The following is a 19,163-nucleotide window of genomic DNA, read 5'->3' as shown; positions in this document are numbered from 1 at the left end:
AGAGAGAGAGAGTGCATGCGTGTAAATAAAACACTATCACCATAATTTACCGAAATCAACTAAATGTGTTGAACTAGATTACCGGTAATCTACACTTTTTACTGACCACAAATTTAGAAAAGTAGAGATTGGAAAAAGCTACAAACAAAAAAATCAGATAGTTGGAATAAAGAGAATAGCCGCTAGATCTGAAACATGGCCAGCCCTCTCTGACAGAGTGGGACCCATGCAAGCTCTTGCTTGGGGTCCAGGTCGTCTGTCCTCTCCTGGACTCCCCACAATGGGTGAAACATGACCAGCTTCTTTCATAGAGGGTTGGAACCAGGCTTTCACAGAGAGTGGGACCCAGGCTTACACAGAGAGTGAGATTTCAGCCTTGGCTTTCACAGAGAGTGAGGACCAGGCTTACACAGAGAGTGAGATTTCAGGCTTGGCTTTCACAGAGAGTGGGGCCCAGGTCATCTGTCCTCTTCTGTACTCCCCGCGATGGGTGAAACATGACCAGCCCTCTCTCACAGAGAGTGGGACCAAGGCTCTCACACACAGAGGGTGGGTCCCAGGCTCTCACACACAGAGAGTGGGATCCAGGTCGTCTGTCCTCTCCCGGACTCCCCGTGACGCGAGCAGCATGGGACAGGGGTGCACCAGAGGCCACGTGCCGTTCTAAAACCCGACTACTCCGCTGTGTCAAAGTCACCCACACACAGAGACAAAAGTCTCCTCTCCATGGCAACACACAGAGGTTTTACAAAAATAAACAAAAGAGGCAAGCAAGCGAGCGAGCGAGGGAGCGAGTGAGGGAGCATATTGACTCAGACATAAATATCCCATCTGTGAGCGGATACTGCCTGCGAGTGTTCCTCTCATCATCAGCCACTTCAAAAGGCCACATCTCACCCTTTCATATGGGGCTATGTTGGCGTCACAACAAATGATGCTGGGCGATTTCAGGGAGGATTTCTCCTGCACGGACGCAAGATAAATCTCACTGAAATGTGCATTGTGTTAATTATGAGAAATAAATACAACCATTCATTAGACTGCTTCCTTCCATTAAAATTCAGTTATTTATTGGGGGGAAATTGTGTGCATTAGTGGTGGATCAATACTAAATTGAGACGGTATTACGACCAGCACGGACACCTTGATTGTAATTCCTGGAGCTAACAACAGATCCTACTACAGAGTCAATACTAAAAGCAGGGTTCCTACACATTTTGCATTTCAAAATTCCATACTTTTTCCATACTCAAATTTCCAAACTTCTCGGTAGATTTTTCTGACCATATTCTCGACATTGCGGCCACTTCTGGTTTGGGATAACTCGGTGAAAACAAAAGGTATGGACAACTGAAGTGAATTAAAAAATGACACTTAATATTCGTCCATTTAGCTGGGTCATTTTTAGTTGTATCTTAGTTGGGGACTGACAGTTAAGCTACACAATAGTAGGAATGGTTCATTATGTGAAGTGATTAGTACTGCAAATGCAATAGTCTGGAAACACAAATATTTCTCCATACCCTTGTTTCTTTTTTCCATACTTATCCAGACCTGGAAATTACTAAAATCAAATTCCATACTTTTCCAGGTTTTCCATACTGTGTAGGAACCCTGTAAAAGGGTTCGTACAATAGTAAGACTGTAACAACATTGAAACAAAACACTATATTACAATCCAGAGACATGAGTGCATCTCATGCTAGATAGCTTGAGCATGCAAACTGGCTAGCGAGCCATTTCAACTTCAATGAATGCTCATTTCAGATATGCACTGTTAATTACAGTAATAGCATATTACAAGAGTCAAATTAGGAACAGAGAGATAACATCACTTAAGTGACCTACAATATGGTGAAAATATAAATATATAAGGACTTGCATAATTTGTTTGAATCACATTACACAATATACAACTGCTCATGTGTAGGCAGAACTGATAAAAAAATATGGTAACACTTTATTTTAAGGTTCACATGTTAGCCACCAATACATACCTAATTAATACCTGTATTAGTGACTTGTAAGGCATGTGTGTAAGGCAACATTAACCATTTGTTAGGTGTATTCACAAATTTCTTGTTCATGACGAATTAGGCCTTTATTATTGATATAATCTTAATAATGACCTTGTAAGCCTTGATCTCTACATACTAATTAGTAGTAAGTACCAAAATAGAATATGCATAACCTACTTGTATACTGTCTGAATAAATCCCAAATAGTAGGAGAACAGTTGTAGAATAAGCAAGTGTATGGCTCAACCTCATTGCTGCATTTCACTGCCCAGGTTGCTGTGTGAAATAGCACTTAATAACTGGGAGATTGGCTCCCATTCTAAAGTGGAAACTGGTTCCTTGGCAGCAAGCACATTATCATCAGTAATACCTCTGCAGTATGTACTTATTAGTCATGATATGTCAAAATATGGTCCCTGTTCTAAAGTAGAGGCTGGGAGGGTGTTAACAATAGAAAAGAAGATGAGAAAAGTGACAGCACTGACAATGTTTATTTAACAAGTTCTGTAAACATGTTACATTGTACTCTCAATGAGCTCACAAAGCACAAAAGACTAGCAAAAGCTAGTTTTAACTAGAACTGACAGGATAAAAACAAGTCTTTTAAACAAATAAAAAGGGCAAAAGAATCGTCATTCAACACATCTGTGGTGGTCTTCTTTGAAACGGGACCCACCTACCACATATCAAAAACTTGTACACAGCAGGCCTATTTGCCTGAAAACTACAGTAGCAGTAAAGAAATCACACAAAAGAACATTTGCTATTTACTTGCCAGAGTGGACTAGTATTTTATCAGTATTGGGAGAAGGTATTGCTAGTCTTTTTGTGCTTTGTGAGCTCATTGAGAGTACAATGTACAATGTTTACAGAACTTGTTAAATAAACATTGTCCCAGCCTCTACTTTAGAACAGGGACCATATTTTGAATGAACAATGTATGCAGTAGCAATGTATTAAGGGTAAATAATGTCTGTATTGACCGGGAGTTATAGCCTAGACTGTTCCCATCATATAATTTTTAATAATAATAATGCCTGACTTTAGAATATGGAACCAATTCATGACTAATAAGTACATTCTGCAGAGGTATTACTGATGATAATGTGCTTGCTACCAAGGAACCAGTTTCCACTTTAGAATGGGAGCCAATCTCCCAGTTATTAAGAAAGTGCTATTTCACACAGCAACCTGGGCAGTGAAATGCAGCTACTGTTCTCCTACTATTTGGGATTTATTCAGACAGTATACAAGTAGGTTATGCATATTCTATTTTGGTACTTACTACTAATTAGTATGTAGAGATCAAGGCTTACAAGGTCATTATTAAGATTATATCAATAATAAAGGCCTAATTCATCATGAACAAGAAATTTGTGAATACACACCTAACAAATGGTTAATGTTGCCTAACACATGCCTTACAAGTCACTAATACAGGTATTAATTAGGTATGTATAGGTGGCTAACATGTGAACCTTAAAATAAAGTGTTACCAAAAATATATATATAACAGTTGCCATACTTGAATTAATATGTACAAATAAGGTAAACGTTAAAATGATTTGTTGCAAAGTCACTCGAATTACATTGCAATATTTGAAGAAGAGTCTAAAACAATGAACTTTTGTACTTGATGGCTGGAAGGTTCTTGGATTTGCGGATCAAAGGCCTGAGAGTGTGCCAGTATTTCCCAGTCAGAAGTCCACAGAGACACATCAAGCATGGCTGCATATGGCCCTTTAATATTTCATGAAACTGGTACCAATAGAGGATATTTACATTTGAGTTATTTCTATGAAACTGTCCATCATTCATTAATAAATGCGAACAGAAAATACCCTGAGAGCAAAGGGAAGTTGTAATAGTCAAGATATTAAGGACCGACTTTGATGAAGAATGTTTTATGGACAATGGGATAGGTAGATGTGTTCTTGGGTTTTCAGAGCTTCCGTCAGATCTTTCATGCGTCACTGACCCTTGGGAGATTGGAATTCCCACTAAACTTTCTATTAAGGGCTTCTGGAAGCAGAATGTAAATTACATCTGTGCGTAGTCCTGGAACTCTCCTCCTTCTGGGGTCTTGCAATCAAAGGCACGGGGAACAACTTCAGAAAAGAAAAAAATCTACCAAGCTGTCTTTTCATGCAAACCAATTTGAATTTCTAATCTTGAAGGCAAAGAGTGAGTTGGTGAGGGAGGGAGCAGGGGAGAAAGAGGGAAGGAGAGAAGCCTTCATTCTATATACTGATGTCATTAACATGGGGTGAGGGGATGGCAAATAAATTAAAGCAGAAAAAATTGCTTCCATTTTATGTAGGTCACAGAAAGCTACCTGTGTGTGTGTGTGTGTGTGTGTGTGTGTGTGTGTGTGTGTGTGTGTGTGTGTGTGTGTGTGTGTGTGTGTGTGTGTGTGTGTGTGTGTGTGTGATATATCTGGTGAGTAAGACTTAAATCACAGTATGACCAATATTGCTATACACTCGTGTGAGCAAGTCACTGTCAACTTCCTGCATCTATAAGGTTGACTATTTCAAAAACATAAAAAATTCACATATAACCCAAGTCTCTTGTTAATATATCTTTGTCATTATCACTTCTGAAAAACCAGCAGGTGACTTAAATCAATAATCAGTCCAATACACATGCCTGATATGTGCATGCAGCATTAAAAGTACATGTTTTAATCTTTTAATCTTGATTTATTTGGCTGGTATTTTTTATTCAGAGCGATTTATAGATGTCAATGAATTGCAAGGCCAGGCTTCCTTGAACAACTCAGGGTTAAGTAGCTTGGTCAACGACACAACGGTGGCAGCAAAGAATCAAACTCACTACTTTTCAGACTACAGCATGCACAGCCAGCTCCTTAGCCTCTATCATTTTAAGAACACTGGCCCATGTTTTAAGGGGAATATGGCATTTTGACATGTTGATGAATAAGAGAATGACATGAAATATGGCCTGAACTGCGTCAACAGAGGTGCTAGTGCAACATATAACAATACATCTATTTTATTATGTCCTGTCTTTACAGTAAATAGATATGACAACCTATATTGTGTGTGTGTGTGTGTGTGTGTCTGTGTGTCTGTCTGTGTGTGTGTGTGTGTGTGTGTGTGTGTGTGTGTGTGTGTGTGTGTGTGTGTGTGTGTGTGTGTGTGTGTGTGTGTGTGTGTGTGAGAGTCTGTCTGTCTGTCTGTCTGTCTGTCTGTCTGTCTGTCTGTCTGTCTGTCTGTCTGTGTGTGTGTCTGTGTGTGTGTCTGTGTCTGTGTCTGTGTCTGTGTCTGTGTGTTGGGGCAGAAAATTGTGTAAGCAACAGAGAAGGACTACAAAGGGGAAAGAAGAGTAAAAACTGAAGCTGAGAGTAATTGGTGATGATTGGTGATAAAGTCCCACATTTACTGTTGCTTGAGAAATTCCCAGGATTTTTGCTGTCAGTAAGGAACAGCCTTGATGACTCAATCTTTCCTTATGATATATGATGATATGATATACAGTATAGACCAATGGTGGTCGCTCTGCTTGAGGTTAACGAGAGAGAGAGAGAGAGAGAGAGAGAGAGAGAGAGAGAGAGAGAAGGAGATGGCAAAAAGGAAAAGACACAAGGACTACTTGAAATTTGGTGACAGTAAAAGATAGAAGTCGTGGTTGTTGCCATGGATACATGCATTTTTTTAAAATTATTTCTTTCATTCTCTGAAGGACTCTTTCTGACCCAGTTCAGCACAAGAAGCTGCCAAACCTAAGAGGTCTGAGCACTTCTCCTAGTGCTCCAAGAGTGAAGTAACCCAGCATGGAGAGTCAGTAGGACATAAACTGTGGTGCAGCTTGACTGACCGAGAAAGATGGTGGCTCCATTGCCATAGGCTCAACTCAAGGGGAGTAGAACATCTTCGAACATGTATGCCCTAAATATTCGTCAATATTCTGGCCAATATTGGGGAAAGCTCTCCCCTATTTTTTGAGTCTAATGTTAACATACTGACAGCTACTTTCAGTTTGTTGGCTAGTGTCGCAAGTTGGTTGATGTCTGAGGCCTTTAACTAGCGGTGCCAACCCTCATTAGCAATAAATAAACTCAGCACTCAAGAGCCTGAGACACTGGACTGAATTTTGTTCCTCAACTTCAAACACTGGCAAAGACGTCTCAGCTCTCCCATCTGCCCTGTAACGAGGGGAGATTGAGGTTTGAGCTGGCATTGGTTCTGCACACATGCGTCACTGTGGCACTGCTTCTAATGACGTTCCCCATGTGAGAAAGTTCCGTGTGCAAGTGATGAGCAAGCGTTTTGCTACACTGGAGTCGCCACTGGAGTTTTATTGGGTGCAGGCTCAATATCTTTATATGAATATCTGCGAGGAATGCAACAAAAATTGGCTGTTTTAGGTGTTTGTTGTTGTTTGTGTTCATGCCTGAGGACATTAGACATTATATTCAGTGTTTGTTTGTGTGGCTGCCTTGGTTATTTATCTATTTCTCCATTATCCTTGGTCAGCCAGCTCAATTGTTCAAACTTTTTATGGGGACCAAAACCTTCCATCTTAAACCATTTATTACAAAAGTATAACAATTATACTATAGCTGCCACTACACTAAAAGTAAACCATTTTCTCCTTGGAGAAGATGTTCTTTTAAGGTAGGGTTTAGGACAATACAATTTGTTTTGTTCATTTTGGTAAACAATCAAAGAACAATCATAGAACTCACGACAGAGTCCTCTCGAACCGCCCACCAGTTGAACCGATGATCTCTCCCAGCGTACAGAACGTCTGACCCAGGAAGTCCTGAGGAACGGACCCACACCGGAAGAAGACACAGTCAGAAAACGAATAAAAAACAACAACAACAACAACAACAACAACAACAACATGGCTGCCAATGTAAAATGGAATCTCAGAAATGTGGCATGAGTGTGTGCATTCCAAATAAGACTATAAATCAGGCACCAAAACAACTCAGCAAAATCAATTAACTTAATTATGTGGGAGATCTGTATTGATATTGTAATTTGGGTGACAACACTTCCAAGATAAAGACCATACTACTAGAATGACCTCAAGAATGAGTCTGATTTGTTTTAATTAAACACTAATATAAATGTAAATTCAACATTTCTGGAGAGACATTGAAAATGAACTAAAATACATAAAAGGAGAGGTGACATACTGCCCTACATAATTGTACTAATGTTAGGACATCAAGAACATGTATTCAACACAAAATAGAGTACACAGTACTAACCTTCTGCATATCCACAAGTGTATGGCAATAAGGACATAAAAAGTGTTAGATTATAATCTGAAATGAAATGATATGGCAGAAAAGAACCCTTAATTTGCATTCATCTTACAACAGTTGCAGTCACAATTTCCAGAGAAAAAATACAGCTGACAAACAAGTGCATCCTTACATGTTTTGAGAGGTTTGAACTTCTTGTATCCACATTGTACCTGCAAGATTGAGAAGAGAAGAAATTAGTTCTTGAAAATATCACACCAACTATTGCTGTTATTTACTGTTAAAAGCTTTATCTTAGCCCTTCTCCATTTTCCTCTCAAAGACTATATTTATGTGTGTGAACACACTAAATGAATATAGTCTGTTCTCAGTTAAAAAAATAAAATAAAAAAAAAATAAAAAAAAACATATAGCCTCAGTAGTTCTACAGTATACTGTACTACCCTAACATGAAGGCTTACTAGCCTGGGAATACCCATATGAACCTTAGGCAAATTTGGGATTAAAACACGGGCACGCAAATACAATCGCTAATCCGGCATGGGTTTGTATTTCTTTGAATTGAGTAATCAACTGCGTTTCACATCTTAGTTTACAAGATTACTGCACTTCTGAAACAATTTAGTAAGAGTTTAATGCACCAGTTTAAGTTTAATTTCACTACTAGGTTGGAAGTCGTAAGTCAATGAACCTTTGCCAGACCCACTCTCATTCTCAATTGAGAAGGGTCTGGTATCAACAAGGCGTTTCCTTGGTGAAACTGATAATATAAGTGAAAGAATGAAAATAGCTTTCTTCATCTACAATTCATGGGTAATAAAACACATGCCTAATGTGTGGTATTATGGATTCAAAAATAGATTTTCTGTTCTTACGTTATGGCAGAAAGGTTTGTTATGATTATAAATATGAAACATTAAATATTACTGTCAAAGCTCTGTGCATAAAACGGTTATTGCACCTGGCACACAAGGATCTGGTTAAAGTTTACCAGACCATTTGCCACAAATTCAGACAAAATATCAAAAAGAAATCACAAATAATATCCAACAATAAGCAGGACATAGGTTCACCACAACAAGCAACAGATTCCATCTTGAAGGCAGAAGAGGGGTTTTCTGTGCACTAAAACAATAATACCACATGATAATTCACTGAGGGTTGACTGTTGTATATTCCAATAATGGGCTACCCATACATCCTCCAGGGTATGTATCATTGTTGAGTTTTGTCCATACTCTAAATAAATGCAACTGTTATTCCTGGACACGTATAAAATTATGTATGAATATTTTAGTGTCCTTATAGATGGATAAAGGCACACTCCTGTCTTTTACTGCCAAACCCCGACCACACACATGCACATCAGATTAGATGTGTTTCCCACCCCGTTTGTAAAGAATAGTATCATACTTGCACCTTCTCGCTAAATAAAAGAGGTTTTAATCCTTAATTTACTAAAAAAACATGACTGACTTGCTGCCTCCTACAGTCTGCATAAATGTTACTGGATGCAACGACTGTGCACTTTTCAAATACCTCAGAGCATGTTGACCTTTAGTTATTGCTTCTGCCTCTCTTTGCATGTGAGAAACGGATTCTCCTTTAGGCACATAAGCACCTAAGGCACCTGTATGCCTCATTTAAATGCACCCAGGCAGCTTCTCGGTCTTTCTTGTGGGAACTGACATAATATAAAACAGGATTTAGTTCATGACAAGTTTTATTTAGCAGTCATCTGGAATACATAGAGATAACCTGGTCAGGTAAACTTCTGAGGTTGTTGAACTCGCATAGTATACAGATATTTTTTTGGTGTGCTTCATGTTGTGCAACTGCTTTAAATCAACTTTGAACTGGGTCCTCAAAAGAGTGCTGCCTGGTCGAACTGATAAGACCTCAGGCTGGCAATTCTCCCCACAGGGACAGAGAGGCTATGTAAATAAGACTACGGTGTTCTAAAAGGTGAAATCCCGTGGAGGTCAGGAAGACAGAGATTCAGAGGACGGATAGAGAGGAGTGTGAAAGGGGGCACAGACTATGGAGGCCCGGGGGAAGCCTGAGCAATAGACCTCATGTTACAGATAATTAGTTGTTAATAATTGAAACGGTTTACCATAGAGCCATAGTTAGATTTATGCTAATTTGAGCTCATTTGAATATACGGTTGTGGATGTCTTCCATAAATAGCAAAATTATGCAGCTAAGACTGCAACTAATTTTAGCCGTTTACTTGGTTCTGCAATTCGAAAAAGCCCTATTTGTATTACTTCAACTGAAAGCAGAATCATGTTCCTATCTCTGCAAACAGTTTAAAAACCATTGGAATTCCAGGTGCCTCTCGGCTCCCTTCACATCCCCTGTTTATTTGATGGACGGGTAAAGGCTCCACGAGGCCGAGGGAGACCAAGGGGAGCGGGTTTGATGACAGCCCCATGGGGGAACCTGATGGATGGGTAGAATCCATGTTGCTTCTCTGTCACAGTGGTGGTTCTACAGGTTCCCTGGTTGTGTGCTGATGAAAACGTACTGTAAGACCAAAAGTAAGACTGTGTGGCTACACACACATACAGCATATGCTCTCAATTAAAAATGTGTATCCCTTCCAAAGAACTCATTTAGAGGAATACAGAAACAATGTCACGGTCTTCAAAGTTACACAGAAGTCAACTGGCTCTTTCACATTTTATTGGATTTCCCGACTTAAAAATCTCTCTAAATCTCTCCAAATCTCCTCATATATTTTGCTCTTTCCCTCTCTCTCTTTTTCTCTCCCTCTCTCTCATTCACTCAATTTATATCGCTCTCACCGCAACAAATGAGCAATACTCCGGCTCGAGTCGTTTCAGAATAAAATTACTTCACAGTGTGATAGGTCTGGGTACCGCAGAAGAATGAGATTTAGCCCCGGAAATGCAATAAACTCCCCCAAACTCTAATGCGCTTCATTTGCATCCCAAAGTGACAAAAGCACTGACAGCGTTTCAGCGCTCACGGTATCTCAACAACAAAACAGCCCCCTATTAAAACATAAGCCACAGAGCCAGTCTATGAAGAAAAAGGTGATGCACCATTTCCATTCAAAGAGCTTTTTTAACAGCCACAACAAAAAATACATATTCTTCTCTCTCTCTCTCTCTCTCTCTGTCTAAATTAGAGCAGATGAATAGCTAGTAATTCGATCAATACAAAAACCCTGTGATCACAAACCCAAACCAAACTCATAGTTACATGTGCAGTTTATGTATAAACACGGGCTGGTGTCCATGCCTCTGTGTAGCTGGGGCTTGCTAAGCGAGGTCCTCTCTCTCTAACTCACTCTGTTCTAAGGAGGAGGAGCACAGGCTTCTCACCCCGAACAGATGGAGACACGGGCACAAATCCGCTCCCCTCTCCTCTCCACTTCTATATAATTGAGCTTTTTCTGGCATTGATATCCTGCCTCTTCATCTGAACTATGAATCCTCTTTTGATTTGACCTTTACTGGGAACAACTCCAAACACACACACACACACACACACACACACACACACACACACACACACACACACACACACACACACACACACACACACACACACACACACACACACACACACACACACACACACACACACACACACACACAAAGACTACTGCAAAAATCTTTTCCTGAAGGAACAGAGTGTAATCAATGACCATAAATGGCAAGGGCATGCTTTACTGCACTGAAGTTGTACCACTATTTGAAAATAGTAAAGCCTTGACTCAAAGTGTTTTATTCTGTCTTCAACAGATATTACATAACATGTAATATAGCACCCCTGGAATAAGAACAAAAAGCTCTATAATGGTCTTAACTGCCATCATAATTGCTGTCTATGCAGTGCTGTTTTTTCCTCTTAACTTTACAAGAACCACACTTACTCTTCTTAGCTAATTGCCTTGACCTCATAGAGAAAAAGTCAGAGTTGATGTCAGCTGAAACTCAGAAAGGACTTTTTTAATACCTCTAGAGAAAGAGAAGTAATCATCTGAGACTCAAGAAAGGCTTCGTATTGATCTCTGAGGTAAGATCCCCATCTCAGCAAAGAGATTTCCTCTGCTACAGATACAGAGCCTGAATCCATCAAATGTTCCACATCAACCCAGGCACTGGGCACATCAACCCAGGATCTTGCCAAGATTACAACCACTCACAGCAAACTGCATCTGTGAAATTTAGAAAGACTCGCCAAAGTTGCACCCATGGGTTCCACCCAACCTTGAATACCCTCGGTAACATTATACCATAACAGAGTCTAAATCTGAATTGTTCCTCAACGGCCAAATATGTTGCACACACAAGCAATCTGGATTTAGCAGTTGGTAATCTACTGTGTATAATATACACAATACTGTCTATAGACAATATAGACAGTTTACTGTAAAATAGTTACAGTATACTGTAAAATATATAAACAGTGTATGATATGTATTATCTACAGACAGGGCATTTTATATGACTGGGAAAAACCATGCCAGGCTGCAGGCTGATCTACCACATCCAATACCGTTCAACCTCTTCATATTAATCTCAGCACATCAAACATTATGGCACTGAACACAATTGGCTATCAGCATGTCATCCCATGTCATGCTTTTCTGCACCGGCCATGTTTTCGTTGCTGTCGGGAAGAGGCTAGAAATGCTAGCTGGCAGCTCAGCACAATCTTCCATCTCACTAATATCCATGGACTCAACTCTCAACACTGTAGATTTCCACCATGAACATACATCTGAGAGATCACTGCAGTCCCAAGGGACAAGGTTTACTGGGGGGAACCAATCTATATTTATACCGCACTGGAAACGCAATAGGAACCCCCACTTGGGTGTTGTTGCCAATAAAATACATGTACAGCGAAAGATCTCAGAGAGCCACTGGAATATCAACGAGGAGTGATGAATGGACAGGCGATTCAAGGTCAGTGCCTACGTGCAAAATGATGCCGAATGGACAAATGGATCTCCATTACTTAAGGTTTGAGCAACCCCTTACTGATCAAAAGGTCAAGGACTGAGCAATTATTACATGTGTTACAACTATCAACTATATAGTACTACCTGCACAGCCATCACACTCATCACAGCAACTAATTATGTGTAAAAAAAAAACATAAGTAGAAAGTAAAAAATTAAAAACCTGAAGTCTGTAAGACTTCAAAGATGATGTAAGGGTTCTTTAGGGAACTAAGAGATCACTGGCCATCGAATAATCATTGGTTACGATTACCATTTTAGACACTTATAGGGCCCTATTTTCGCGACGCAAAACCTGGCGCAAAGCGGATTATCATCCCAACACAGTTTTACACTCGAGTTTTGTGCCATGCACTTCACTTTTATTAAGCTTGGTGCCCAGGGGTGTGGCAATTAACGATCTAAGGTGGGGTCTGGTGCATTATCTAAAAATCACTACCATCTAAAAAGCATTAAGGCACTAACCAAGAAAAACCTGGTCTATAGCGAATGATGCATATGAAGCACAGCTGCGCTGAGCAGAAGACACACTGTCATGAGATGTAAGCAGCAACTCCTCTGCAGGATTAATGTCCTTAGGTTTTTTATTCAGGCTATGTTTTCGATGGAAACCCATTGTCAGTCAATAGTGAAAGTAACTAGATGTACCGCGTAGCGGTACAAAATATGACCGCCGCTCAGTCCTGCACATCCATTCCGCGAAAATAAATCATATTAATGAATTTGTCTCCATCTTCTACTCCATCCCCCACTCTTGAAACTTTTGTGTATGCTTGTTTGGAATGTGTGTTTGCACACATTCCGCACACAAAGTAGCCTACTGTTGCTGCAAAGGTGAATAGATTTGTTTCTGGGCCAAAAAATCTGTAACATTGTTATAAAACCTTTAAAATCTCTAAACAATCACAAGTAGGGCAGTTCATCATAGTCCATCCATTGCAACTGGACTGATGAAAGGTACACCTGTAGGCTACATTGTATTTGGGAAAAGCAGAAGGTAGCAGCATAATGTATTTATTTATTTATTATTAAACTAAAACAATCCCTGTCAGTTCCATGCAGTTTTCAACAGCTATCAAGAAGAGAGGTCATGTCATGGATTTTTGTGAATGTTTCTTCTTCTACATATGCATAGGTTTAGTCATCTAGTTCAAATTATATTCAGCTTTATTGTCAATGCACAAATTAAATACCAGTAGTCTAAAACAAAATGCCGTTTTACCCAGTGGTGCAAATAACTGACATGTCCAAAAGGGCCTTCATGAAATGCGTTGCGAGACTGTTCATACACATTTTAGCGGGCAAAGTTGAAGAGCTACTCTCCGTTATTGTTTGTGCAAATAATATGCTGATTCATGTTCCCTTGCATTTTGCAACCATGAGGTCCATGGTTAAGCTCAATCTTTTGACGTAATCTTTTGATTTTCACCCAGCCTAGTCCATGGTAGGCGCCCGATAGAAATATTGTTTAATTTTGCGATTGAGATATCCACGCACTGGCGCCCCCCCTGCGACGTGTTCGCCCCCCGGTTTTAGAGCTATTCTAAATGCAAAAATGCATAGACATTGCATGACAAAACCGTGACTGTTAACAAACTATAAGCTATATAAGGTAGGCCCTATGCTAGGCCTAGGCCTATTACACAACACAAATTGTCACCAGGCTATGCTGGCGACCCAAATAAAATCTCCGTTGGAACCAATGGCTTACACCTTACAGTATCAAGCTGCCACCTCTTGGCGAAAAGTTAATAGTTTTGCATATCAGTAGTAATACATTTCACGTAGCTGTGAATCACGGAAAGGGCGAATGAAGTGGACACTTCTAAATGGAACCCAACCCACTGTACAGTAACTCAAGGTCTGTGGCTAAAGCAGCCATAATGAAAGCGTTATCATTGTTTGGATACTTCACACACACGTGTTTTTTAATCGCATAGACTACAACTACCAAGCTGGAATCAAAGCACATCGACTCCCCTCTCACACCCTAAACACGCACTTCGAACAAACAAAAAGCGCCTCAGTCTCACGGAATAGCCATAGGCAAAACTGTATCTGACCGGTGTAACGTTGGTACTAAATCATCCATCGCAAAGAATGATTTTTGTAGCACGTGCAACAAATATGTGTAGGTACAGCCCTGCCCTGAATACATCTCAACGTGCGCTCTAAAACATCTGGTTTAAATGGAGATGTAGATCATCACGGGATCATAGACAGGTTATCTTTCAGGTAGCCTAGGCCTATATATTTTCCATTAAAAAACCATCACGTAGCGAACGTGTTGTGGCTAACTCACTTAGCTCCTGTTAGTAGCCTAGGTTATGGTCATAAGCAAATGAGATGACAGTCGAAAGATACAATTAGTGCTGTTATCGATTTGCTTGGTAGCCTATAAACGCATTTATGGTTTTCTACAAATACATCAATAATCAAATTGGCCTCCATCACTCAACCATGCTAACGGTAACATTATTTTACCTACGTTCTGCTATTGATAGGATTAACGTAGCCTACCTGCAGTAAAAAACAAGCATGTCCGATAAACATTCTCAGATTTATTTCGGCTTCAAGAGGAAATGGGAATTACATTTCATGCAGAAATCATCCTACCCTTAGACGTTCTCTGCGGTAAACTACTGTAGCCTACAGTCTTGTCCTTGTAGGAAGCATAGTGTCTTTCTAACCCACTTTAGATTAACTTCCAACAAAATTACGTCTCACTGCAACGATGCGCCATCTAGTGGACAAACGACTACTTATCGCCAATACTGGAAATGCAGCCATGATGATGATGATGAATATTTATTTTGGCTTTCTTTTAATCCTACTGAATTTGTAATTATGTATCAGCCGTTCTAATACCGATAGTATGTGGGTGCCTGTGTGTGTGTGTGCATGTGTATATGTGTGCACCACCATCTACAGGCCAATGAGTGTAGAGTCACTAAATGTACACATAACTTAATTTTTTAGACCCCCCCATGGATGAAATTCTACGAAACTTGGCATACCCCCAGAGAATGTCAGGTTAATCATACACATAAAATTTGGTGCAGTTCTGAACGTCTTTACTGAAGAGAGGGGCGATTAAAGCAGAATGATATTGCATTTTCATTTTTTACCGGGGGGGTGCAAATCACAAATGAGTGATTATGGGCTAAGTTGATGTGGGCCCTTGAGACCAACATACCATAAAAATTTCTTCATCCTCGGTGCCACGGTTCAGGTAGTTATTTAGGAAAAACTGCATTTTTTGGGTTTCGGGGGGCCCAGCGCGGAGGGGGAGTGGCCCCCGGGGACCAAACGAAATTTTTCCGTAAAAGTCTAGTGGGGCTACATACCCACCAAATTTCATGTGCCCCGGTGTTTCGGTGCCCCGGGTATCGTTGACCAAAATTTCAGGAAGTAGATGACGGGAAAAAAAAAAAAAAAAAAAAAAAAAAAAACTTTGACAATCCCTATATGACCGCTTCGCTAGCTTCGCTAGCGGCGGTCATAATTAACTGTGTATAACTGTTTTGTTGTTGACTATGACACCACGGTGAAGTTAGTTTCACTTTGCCAATGAGTTCAAATAATAGACCAGTGCAGATGTGTGTAGGCCAAAGTCTGCAAAGTTTTAGTAAAGCATGGTTTAGGGGAATACCTGTTCCATATGGTCTCGCGTGCAAGCAGATTCCTTCAAAAGTGCCACTGGCTATCAAAATACTGTTGCGCTGCTTGCTGTTAAAGGGAATGACATATGTCATTCTCATTGGTTTAAATGATGTTATGCCCAAAACACACCAATGACTAATTTTGATCCCGTGAGGGAAATTTGGTCTCTGCATTTATCCCAATCCGTGAATTAGTGAAACACACTCAGCACACAGTGAACACACAGTGAGGCGAAGCACACACTAATCCCGGCATAGTGAGCTGCCTGCAACAACAGCAGTGCTCGGGGAGCAGTGAGGGGTTAGGCGCCTTGCTCAAGGGCAATTCAGCTGTGCCTACTGGTCGGGGTTCAAACCGGCAACCCTCCAGTCCGGTACAAGTCCGAAACGCTAACCAGTAGGCCACGGCTGCCCCTAACATAGGAATGCCTTGTTGCGCCATCCGCCCAAGGTTTGATAACATTTGATAACAAAACCACTCCCAATGTGGACTGGACAACCCACTAAATTTAATTAAGCTATTCGCTAGTGGCCATGCATTTTCGATCACTAAAATAGAGCCCATAGAGACTCCTGGGAATATGCAAGGTCTTTAATTGGCTTCTTTCTCCGTGTGTGTGTGTGTGTGTGTCTCTCTGTGCAGTATGCTGTTGCACGGAGGAAGGAAACTGTATATGGGCTATGCGGCCCATATGCTCATCCTATGGGATAGATTGACAGCAAACAGGCTAATGAGAGCAACCAAAGAAACTTGAGACCAAGAGGCAAATATGACAGTAGAGATTAATCAAGTGGATGAATCAAGAGAACAAGTGAGACAAGAAAAGAAAAAAACAAAACGAAGACATACACTTGTACAGTCCTCCCACCTAAGTGCTGCTGTATCAATTATTTACTTGTAATGATTTTCAGAGGGGATTAGCGCTCTTAGCTTAGCATTAGCACGACTGGGAGGGGGCCACTGGATAGCGTGACTCAACAGGCATTATGACTTTGGGAATCAACAGCATCTTTGGTTTCTGTGCTGTTGCTGTCTCTCTCTCACCCAGCTGCCAGAATGCGCAGCGCAGGCCAGCTCCACTCATGCCCTGAAGTGAACATTAACATATGGCTGATATTTCCGTACTCGCACCACGAGCGTGCAAGCAGTTAATGATACCAGCTGGTTCTTGCAAGACCAAACTGTCAGTAAATACTCCACATGGTTAAGAGACGGTACTGTTCAGGAGAGGCATTAGCATTAGTCAAGATTAAATGCCGCAGGTGAACTTGAAATATATTACAATGCAGCCACCTGCAAGATGAAGTTGAAGCCCCTTAGTCTCTTTCTCTATCTCCCTTTTCTCTCTTTCTCTCTCTCTCTCTCTACACTCATATACAATGTTGTAAGTCTTTACATCAAGGTGCTATTAACTACCATTAATAAATGTAGTAGATGACATTAATACATATGTGTGTCATTAACACCCCTAACTATGGCACTTAAAAACAGTTCATGTTTTTTTAATCATAAACCTAACCTCATTTTAACTGGTTGAATTGAATGTGAGTTGGGAGATCATATATGTGAAATGTAAATCATTGATTAGTTTCCAACCATAAACCTTGACATTTCACATTACTTAAAGTTGATTAATATTTAGGTTCATAGAATAATTAATGGCAATGCATCTATTAATGTTAGTTAAGGAAAACTGTTACCAGATATGTTGCAGTTCAATTCAACTGATGCAAAATGAGAGAAAATCTTATGGCATCTGGCTCAATAGATGGAATATTCTGGGATATTTAACTCCATGAAACTGGACCAAACCTAAAGGACCCGTCATCTGTTCAAAGATCCTTCAAAATCAGATGGTCAGATCAGAGGTATGTCTTTATAATACTCTACATCATTATGGCCTTTGCCAGTTGCCAGGCTCTTGGAAGCTTGGCAGCTTTTTAAAATGCTCTGTTTTCTTCTCAGATAGAGATCCTCCCAAGCACCCTAGCACCTTCTGGTCACATCACACACACACTACCGGTGCAAGCAAATGAGAGAGAGAGAGAACGACTCCCCGAATGTCACTTCTATTGATTTCTATGGTGAACAGATGGAGTAAGAATCTGTGTGTGTGTGTGTGGGGGGGGGGGGGGGGGGGGGGGGGGTGGAAGAGAGAGGGAGACAGACAGAACAAATAAGAAATATGACAGATAAGAGCAGACAAATATAGACCAAACAGCACAAAACAGTGATGAAAGGGGAGAGATGTACACATTAGGGAGAATGATGATGGATGACTTTAAGGGAAGACAGAGAGGTAGTGGGAGAAGGAGAAGTAAGTGAGAGAGACTGAGAGAGAGAGAGAGAGAGAGAGAGAGAGAAAGAGAGAGAGGGATAGAGAGAGAGCAACAGAGAGAGAGAGATGGAGAGAGAGAGAAAGAGAGGGGTGGAGAGAGAAAGCTACAGAAAGAGAGAGATGGAGAGAGAAAGAGAGAGAGATGGGGAGAAAGAGAGAGTGATAGTGTTCTGGTAGGCCTTTTGAGAGAGGCCACTGTCAAGTTCTGGTCAATGTGACAGATCTAAGAGACTCAAGATAGGGGCCTGGCCTAAGCTCCACCTGATCCTCATCAGCGCAGACCTCTACCTCCTGCCGAGGACATCGATCTCTCTCGCTCCACGCTCTGGTTGTGGGTGGCTGTATGTGTGTGTGTGTGTGTGTGTGTGTGAGTGTGCATGTGTAGGTGTTTTTGTGTGTGTGTGTGTGCACACATAGGTGGGCGTGTTGAATGTGTGTGTGTGTGTGTGTGTGTGTTTGAGTGTGGTGGGGACTCACAAAGGAGAAAAGGGAGCGGATGTTTCTCAGCTCTCCTGTGAGGAGATTTGGCTGGGTGAGGGTGCTATGATAAATATTTATCCATACCATAAACACAAAGTCTATTGTATTATCTTCTATTCTTAATAATTCCTAATTTAACAAATTACTTAATTTACATGTTGGGCCCTAATTTGAATGATAGGCAAACTGCAATGTCTCAAGTCTAACGAACGCTAATTTAATTTAATTTAATTTAACTAGGCAAAATCAATGTGCTATATACAACACCTAGACCTCAGCTTAATTCCATGCTCCCAAATGCCACACAATATGCACTTTGCTTGACTTTTCTCTTTGCCCATCATTTCAATTAGGGCCCATTGTATGTTCATAAATAGAAGCATCACATCACAAATGTGAAAAAACAAAGTAATGAATGTT

The 19,163-nt window shown here is 40.6% G+C and overlaps 1 protein-coding gene across 1 annotated transcript in view; it reads right to left on the bottom strand.

The window, feature by feature from the left end:
- Positions 1–19,163, bottom strand: part of LOC143104940 (copine-9-like) — a 140,761-nt gene that overhangs the window by 100,200 nt on the left and 21,398 nt on the right. The window contains exons 5-6 of the mRNA XM_076269274.1: positions 7,436–7,472; positions 6,730–6,812 (exon numbers count right to left, since the gene is read on the bottom strand). Coding sequence (XP_076125389.1) covers positions 6,730–6,812; positions 7,436–7,472 — 120 coding nt within the window. The remainder of the gene's footprint in view (positions 1–6,729; positions 6,813–7,435; positions 7,473–19,163) is intronic.

This window comes from Alosa pseudoharengus, unplaced genomic scaffold, assembly GCF_046254945.1.
Source record: "Alosa pseudoharengus isolate Yale_2024_CS ecotype anadromous, Long Island Sound unplaced genomic scaffold, YU_APseudo_1.1 YU_APseudo_1.1_scf_5, whole genome shotgun sequence".
Classification (NCBI taxonomy): Eukaryota; Metazoa; Chordata; class Actinopteri; order Clupeiformes; family Clupeidae; genus Alosa; species Alosa pseudoharengus.
The sequence above is the reverse complement of the archived record's forward strand: the minus strand, read 5'-3'. Positions and strand labels throughout refer to the sequence as shown.